The 8,438-nt window shown below is 48.8% G+C and overlaps 1 protein-coding gene across 4 annotated transcripts in view; it reads right to left on the bottom strand.

Annotated features, from left to right (window-relative positions):
* Positions 1–1,510: 1,510 nt before the first annotated feature.
* LOC149365130 (neprilysin-2-like) overlaps positions 1,511–8,438 on the bottom strand; it is a 97,883-nt gene continuing 90,955 nt past the window's right edge. For all 4 annotated transcript variants that reach the window (XM_089575219.1, XM_089575216.1, XM_089575217.1 and 1 more), the window contains exons 11-13: positions 7,485–7,580; positions 5,678–5,754; positions 1,511–1,895 (exon numbers count right to left, since the gene is read on the bottom strand). In XM_089575219.1, coding sequence (XP_089431345.1) covers positions 1,796–1,895; positions 5,678–5,754; positions 7,485–7,580 — 273 coding nt within the window. In that variant the 3' untranslated portion in view covers positions 1,511–1,795. The remainder of the gene's footprint in view (positions 1,896–5,677; positions 5,755–7,484; positions 7,581–8,438) is intronic.

Genomic DNA, 8,438 nt, shown 5'->3' with positions numbered 1-8,438 from the left:
TGCGTGACGTCACAGCAGATGAAAAGCGGGGGCCCAACTCGCGCCGTCGCGCGAGGCGTCGTGACCAAGGATGATCACGTGGTACGTGACGTCACAGCAGATGAGAAACGGGGGCCCAGCTCGCGCCGTCGCGCGGGGCGTCGCGACCAAGGAGGACCACGTGATGCGTGACGTAACGACATAGGAGAAACGGGGCCCCAGCTCGCGCCGTCGCGCGAGGCGTCGCGACCAATGTGTTTTCTGCTTCTGCCGCTAGGTGCGCTGTAGTGAACACGTGATGCTGGAGCAGCGATATACAAGGGGGAGCGCCTGCCTCTGCTAGGCGTACACAGGATAGAGATGCCTCCTGGAGACAGGGCTGCTCGTTGGAATGAGAAGCAAAAGTTGCGGCGTGCTACAGAGACTAATGAAGAGCGTGAAGAACGTCTAGCCAAGCGGCGTGCTCGATATGCAACTCGGCGACAATATGCTTCGCATCTGACTAGGCTTAACCTAAGCTAAGCCTCAGCCATTTTTTGTCATTATGGTGGCGAATCACACAACTCGTGCAGCTCACAGTTTTATTTGTTTCAGGGCCGTAGAATAGGTCAGAAGCTGACCTAAAGTTACTCTCTGCTTTAATTCGTTTAAGTATGGTGCAGTTAATTTTAAAGAACTAGAACTTGGATATCTTCAAACGCCCGCAAGTTAATGTCAAATTTACAGAAGCCGCTACGCTCATCTAGAGCTGCTCTGTGCCAGTAACTATAAAACTGAAAAACGTGTAAAAAGAGAAAATACGCCCAGGTGTAAAAGTTCATAACTGTACTCAATGGCAAGAACGCAATTAAAACTTCTTGGTGCTCAAGAAAAGCGAGTGAGTGCTTTGAGGATGCTAATTAGAGAATAAGAGAACCGAAACTCTGCATGCAGCATTCACAAAGAAGGGGGGCGGGGGGATGCACAGCATGGGGAAAAAGTCACATACAAATAAAATCGCCGCAGAAAGCCTCCAAATTTACTCTGAAGCTATCGCAGTTCGCCAGCGCCGATGTCTCAGCGACGCTCCGCTGGCGTCCAACACCACATGGACGCATCGGTCGGCTAGCAGCGACCCGTAGCAGAGTTACAGAACAGTATGTTCAGCAAAAAGTAACAGCTCACAGATTCAGAGAGTTTCAGGGTCGTATAATAGCTCAGAAGCTGACCTAAACGTATCTCGCTGCTTTTAGAAGCGCGCGATTATAATGTAGTTAATGCTTGCGATGGAAAGCAAGAAAAATAGAATAAGTGCATGGCTTACAGAGCGGCGTATGAGAGAGAGAAAATGCACAAAATATCCGGGGTCTGGCTCTATATCGCCCATAAGTGAGAAGCATCCTCCATTTCTACTCACCATGGCCATGATAAAGGGCGAAACGTGAACACCCCCCCCTTCGGCAAGGAAGAGAGGTGTAATGATGAATATTTGGCCGTTGAAAGGGTGCAGAAATGGGTGCCAATCATGGGAGCCCCATTTGAGCGCCCGAAATTGAGTAAAACGTTTTACTCGGTATGGTTTGCAAACGGCCGCCCCCAGACATCACTTACCGCCGCAGACCAACAGGAGTATGGCAACGACAGCGCCGTCAAACACACACGAGACATTGTTGTGCGCACTGCTTGTTTTCACGGCGATGGGCCTGCGGGTGGTACAGGCACGCGCGCACAGTTTCGTCGGCCCAATTTTGAGCCCAGCACCGCGGCGCCACCCCCCGGAGTGTCCATCTGGCACAGCAATGTTCCCGGCGGGTGAGCAGTGCCCGGCGGTGCGCCATCACCACACGGCGCACTTTTTGGCGGGGTTCATGGGAGATCCTGGCGGGCAGTTGAACTCCTGGGCGAACTCGGGTGTGTTGGACATGGGGCCGATAACCCTGCGTAGAGAGGCGCCACATCAGGCTGGTCCACCTCTCTCGATCGAGTATTCGAAAATTACGAATTGCAAATCGAATGACATTCTATTCGACTTGTCACACTAATGAAATTATTCGAACTGAATCAAATAGGTTGGTAGGTTTTCGAATAATTGGCACGAAGTTTGAATAAGGCAACCGGCAGTTTCCTTCGACGACTGTTTCAAAAGCAGAGCCCACACTGACGCCGGTCAGAGCGTGGTCCTGCGCCGGTTCATTCACGTGGCGTCGTTCACAGTGCTCAAACGTGGCTTCCAAGATTAGGCAACGCGGCAGAGCTCAGGCATCTCCACAAATATTCACCCAATTAGCGAATATGAGTGAAAATATTGGATTTATATTTGATTCCCGTTTGAAAAGTACTATTCGCACACTCTTATGGACCAAAACATGATTGAAATATCTTTTGCTGCGTTTCGAACTTCTGGCTGCGAGCTCAGAAATGTCCTATTTGGAGAAAATCACGAAGTTCCCGAAGCACACAGGAAAACTACAGTGATCTTTTCAGAATAATATGTGTGTCTGTTGCACTTTTACGAGTGCTGTTATAAATGCTTCAAAGCGCTTTGATGTATGTATGTTATAATACAAGTGAGTATGCTTGCTTTTATTGATCCCCACCGTAAGACGTGTTCGCCGAGACCATTTTGAGGGCTCTTGAAGAACGAAACAAGACAACTTGGACCACACTCACTATAGATACCACGGGGTGTTCTGAAAGCAGCTTTTTACGGCACCAAGTCTTCTTCCATGGCTGGCACACCTGCGGTTTTGTTGTCTAAAATATTGAAGAAATTTCGCATGGACAGGTCTCAGGAAGGTAGGGCTTAGGGAACCTAGTTAGCACATGCAGCGCAAATTTTTGAATCTCCACGTGCTGCAGGTACAGTCGGGCCGGAATGAAACGCGAACAGAGCATGTCAAGAAAACAAAATATTTTACCTGCCTACTTTCAGCTGAAGTGTACAACTAGCCCGATTCATGTGTCTGGGTAAAGGGCCTACAGAAATGCATAATCGAAAATAGGTTGTAAAGGAATATCTCGGTGCAAAGCAGAAATGTATGACATATGCGTGTTCGCGTTTCATTCCGGCCTGACTGTACCTCTGGGGTCTTAGGTACGCCGCACTGCTTTGCCACAACACCCCCCCCCCCCCCTTCCTCCCCCTTTTCCCCACAGGGGTTGTTCAATATGCATCGTATCACTGGACATGGGCGGCTTTATAAATCGCGAAACTGTGGTGGCCCGTAATCTAACCCATGACTGAGCAGCAAGCAGAACTCCACATCCCGTTTTAGCACGCTCGCGTTGGATGGGTCACCAGCGAGAAAGTACTGATGCGTGATTCTGAAGCCTCGGAGCAACTCTGGAAAGCTCGGGTTACCTCGTAGGAGTGTCGCGCCAGCTGCAGTCGAGTGGAAAGAGGGTGTGAAAATGAAGAGCAAGAAGCGCCGCTGTGTGCCCATAGAGTTTCTTACTATTACCTATAGAGAGAAAGCTGGTGGCGCTGCACTTCAGCCACCATGGACGCTCAAAGCATCATGGGGCGGTGAGCTACTTGTTGCGGGGCAGTCGCATTTTTTCAGGAACATGGAATATCACTACTGAGATGCTTCATTCCGAAAACGCTATTCGTGTGTGCGCAGACGACTTTCGCGCGAACGCCGTGTGCAAAAGCCATGGTAGCGAAACCGCAGCCGCACACGACGCCAATAAAACTTTTTTTTTTCCCGAATTGCCATTAAAAACCTCTTAGTGTTTAAGCAACATAACTTTTTTTGTAGACATATTTCTTTTTAAAAGTGCCTCTGTTAAGCACGAAATATTAGTTTTTGTAGTGTTTAATACTTGGCCAATAGGAGAGCTAGCCATCTCTTATTTTGGGCAAACTCTGCATTTACATGCTTTTCCGCTCGTTTGTTGTAATTTATAAACAGGATATTGAATGTTAGGACATTCGTAGTTATATAACAGCTTTATTTTTCTATTATTTTTTTGCCAAAAGTTGTAGTTCTGCAGTCGGTAGCTCACCGGCCCATGATGTTTTGAGCGCCCATGGTGGCTGAAGTGGTCTTGAGGGGGCCTCCATGCAAACTCCCATATAATGTGGAACCAGCTTTCCCTCTAGGTAATAATAAGAAACTATGTGTGTGCCCATGCAGATGCCAGAAAGAAAAGCGGCGAAGGATGAAGACCCCGGAAGAACGTGCAGTGCAGCAAACGGTAAATCATGAATGAAGCCGGTCCTTCGGTAAATCATGGATAAAGCTGAACAACGTGCACGACGAAGTGAACAGCGACGCAAAAGAACAGAGCGCCAAAGCTAGTGAACCGATTCAGTGGATATAGTGAGGCGGTAATCCAAGAAGAGCTGCTCAGTGGTACGGCATTTAATTTAACCGGGTGAATTGAGGGCCAAATCTTTTTTTTCATCCACTGTTGCGAGTCTTTGGTTTTGACGCAAGAAGCTTGCTTTCTTCGCGCCTAATAGAACATCGCTAGGGACATGAAGGACGAAGGGAAGGACAAATACAGGCGCTGACTAACAACTGAAGTTTTATTTCGGAGCAAGGCATATATAAGGTTAACAGGTTAACATACAGGGGTGGAGCCGGCATGATCATTGTGGGCATAATCATGAAAAAACAGTCTAGTCGCGTCAAAAGGAAAAGGGGCTAGAATATATTGAAACACATAAGATCCCATGGTGTAAATGGCCGTGACTAAATAAAAGTAAAAAAGGTAAAACCATAGCCAAAAGGCGACAAAAAATGTTAAAGGAAAAAAGAGGAGGGTGTAAAAAATTCAAGGCTGACAAGGTGGGTTCAAAGCTATTATCTGAACGAACAAACGTAGCGTTTAAAACAGGACACTGTGTCCTGCTTTAAACGCTACGTTTGTTCGTTCAGATTATGTATGACCAACTGGCCCCGCAGTGTACTCTGTCAAAGCTATTAAAAACGGCGGCAGAAAAGGCACATGGAAAAATTTCGTGCCCCTCAGAAGAAATTGCAGCTCCTTTTCTGACAATACATACTGTTCATTTTTGTAGTGTATCTCCAGCGCTTTAGTAATTTCCCCGGACCACCTATCTCGTCCTCTTCCTATTACGATGCAGCGATTGAAGTCGGGTTTAAAGTCAGTTCTTAGTCAGCGCCTGTGTCTGTCCTTTTTGCCCTTCGTCTTGTTCCTAGCATTGTTCTTTTAGCCATGCGGTACCAATGAACTAGCCGGACACCTTTCTCTTGCTTTCTTTGCTTTTCGGCAGCGCTGCTAGCAGCCGTACGCCTATGTTGCTCAACGAAGACTTATTCCAAGTGGGATGTTAGTCGCGTATTATGATTCACGGGACCATTTGCCTGGCCCGCATGCTCCGGACACTACAGGGAGCATGCAGTAAAGTGTTCCGAGCAGACAGCAGCGTCGTAACCCACAGCCTGGCGAGTGGAGGAAGCAGCTGTTTGCGACACCATCGTCACTTCCGAGGCACAATCGTCCGAGCTTTGGCGAAGTCACAAACAGCGTTTTAGTGCGCTGTGCCAGGCTCGGTGCGCAGTCATGCCGAACGATATGAATCAGTCAGGCAGCTGGTGCCTGAGGCTATGAGCGGTACAAATCAGGGCACTGACACGCCCCGCCTAGGCACTGCAGGCTCCCTACGTGTTAGTTTAGCGAAGGACAGTCTCTCTCTGTGAAAGTCCCGGCGCGTTGTCCAGCGTCCGCGGTAATGAACGGGGCTCACCTGTACGACGGTGGGCTGTGCGAACCGGACATAATGCGGAGCTTCATGGCCTCCGGCCTGTACTTGCCACACCAGACCTGAAACAGATTCCGAATGGCACACTTCATTCACTGTTGCGACTTCAATGACCTCTGCGAGATGAGTTCGCACCAGAACATGTCAGTCGGCCTCAACAGCAGATTTCCGCAACCCGCTAGCAAAAAAAAAAAAAAAATAAAGAAGTAAAACCAAAAACAGCCCAGTGCCGTCATTTCCTGAGCATGCCAAAAACATTGCAGTATTCTTTGGTGCTTACACGTAATACAATGAGAGCGGCAGTGTTCAACGTTAATGTTCGTAACATGAGAGCTTTCTAATTGCGGCGCTGAAAGTGTAGAGCTCAACACTAACTTTCCGAGAGAAAAGAGCTTTCCCTGACCACCTTTGCTCTATGTGACCTTGACCTGTCGGTAAACGCTGATTACGGCGACGAAAGGGACTCCTTTATTTGCCATTCAAGCTTTCATGCCAACAGCGACCACCCACGGGGAGCTGTTTTCGTAAGGACGAGAGTGGCAGTCTGATTCTTTTCCAATGAAAAAGTGGGCGTGATTAAAGTACGTGTGTTACTGCGTCTACGCTGACGCGACGCTTTTGGCGTCTGATGTGATGCAACAGCTCACGACACGTACTGTTCGGGGCACCCTTCCATTTTGGGCAGCTAATTAGAGGCATTCGATTGAGCCATCACCGCTTTTTTTTTCGCACGATTTGGTGGACGCCATTACAGGTCTCCGGATTCCGGAGTCCTGCTGATTTCTAACAGTGTCCGAGATAGGCGTGAGTTTTCCAGACACGTAGCCACCCCGAATTCAATGCCACCGTTGGATTAAACATGCGTAGCACTGGGGGCATATCCCACACAAGCGAACTTTATTCACGGAAAACTTGAAACGAGCCGTATTGCGGGAAAAAAAAAAATTACGTTCTGGTAAGCTCAGTATCATGAAAAGATGGAATCGTCGGCAAAAAGTCTTTGAAGGAGTGTGAAAGAGAGAAGAGGAGACAAAAAGGTGCTGACTTTAGTCTTTGCACGCTGCCATTTGAAACATGTTCTGTTAACCTTCTTACAATACTCGCCTCAAGCCACTTCACTCTTTCCTTCATCTGCTTGGCATAAACCGTACACACAAAACACGTAGCATAAACCGTACACACAAAACACGTAAACCCCTAAAAAATTACAAAAGAAAGCAATTCCCGCTGGGGGACTATTGGAGATATAATTATGAGCACCGTTTACTCTTCCTTCTCGACTAGACATCGGCCAGGCAATCATGGTGAGACCCTCATTCGCTCCAGCACTCAATGACTAATTTTATCATGGTTTATTAGGACGCGGTTTCGACTGCGAAGAGCGCCGCGTAATACCGAGCGAAAGGGCGGTACAGTGGCAGTCGCGTGGAGTCACAAATCGTGCCAGGCAACTAAACGTTAGCGCTCATCGCTGGTCGTGGTGCGGGTGCCACGCAGTGTACCGGGTAGACCTGCTTCGTGTCGTTGACAGCTGTGTCACGAGCAATGAGAATTGATACGCGTAGTATGGCTAGGTTAAGTTTGCCGTTACAACTCTGGATGCTACGCGTCCGTACACATTTCTGGCATGTCTTTGCGTGGACCAAAGGATCACGAAGGGGAAGACACGCACGCAGCATGCGTGTCATGCGACATCTGTCGAGGCTATTCTGGCAGCACTTCCGTGCGCGATGGCGTCGCAGCAGGCAGCAAAATGCATTACCCACAAGTCAATTACGGCTGGCACACTCACGTTGGCAGCGCTGATCCAGAAGAGTTGATGCGGCGTGTAACGCAGGCCCGGAAGACCCGCCTCCGGACCGTTCTCTTTCACCCAGCGCTGGTAGGCCTGCGTGGTGCGCGCGCCGAACAGGATCGCTTCGTTACCACAGGGTGCTGCTCCACTGAGAAGTTGGAATCAGTTACGGACGCCTACCAAGGCACCAAGGCAGGCAAAGTGATTAATTATTCAGCCCTGGGGGGGGGGGGGGGGGGGAACTTCAACAAAATAAGCGCCATTTCTTCGCGCAGGCCGGGAGCGAAAAGCCTAGAGTTCATCTGACACCAACTTCCTCAAAACTTGCAGCCTACCGAGCCTAACGAGTTATGGAAAATATACTCCAAGGTGAGAAAGATTTGTAATAAAGCGGTACAAAAACACAGTTGCTGCGCTTGCGTTGGGTGTTAATGAGTAGTTAGTCCCTTACTGCACCCTACTACCTCTTGAGAAAGCTGGCTCGCACCACCAACGGAACCGACTCCGACAAATTTCACTGCCTCTCCTAGTACAGCAAAGAATGTCGTACGCCAAAAAAGGACGAAACAGGAAGGAAACATAGAACAGGAAAGAGGCGCTGTTTCGTCCCTGTTTCGTCCTTTTTTGGCGTACGACATTCTTTCATGACGATGTACCAACTGACCCGTCAAAAAGTTCTACTAATACAGCACCTCCATCGCTTGTTGCGAGAGGTAAGGTTATAAATATGTAGCTAGAGCGTTGGACCAGAGGGAGGGAATTAATCCTTCCTCTTTCCCCTCTCTCCTTCTGAACCCCTTTATACTCGTGCTTCGAGGTGCAAGCGCGATAACAGATTACGCTTACTTGCCTGAGGTCAATACAGTTTTAACTGCACGCAAACGCGCACCAGAGTTACCGTCACCGTGCTACGTTTCCATCCCAGTTTACTGAAACAGGCCATCAAAGCCC

The sequence above is a fragment of the Amblyomma mixtum genome, chromosome 2 (assembly GCF_055824585.1).
Source record: "Amblyomma mixtum isolate Tamu chromosome 2, ASM5582458v1, whole genome shotgun sequence".
In the NCBI taxonomy this organism is placed as follows: domain Eukaryota; kingdom Metazoa; phylum Arthropoda; class Arachnida; order Ixodida; family Ixodidae; genus Amblyomma; species Amblyomma mixtum.
The sequence above is the reverse complement of the archived record's forward strand: the minus strand, read 5'-3'. Positions and strand labels throughout refer to the sequence as shown.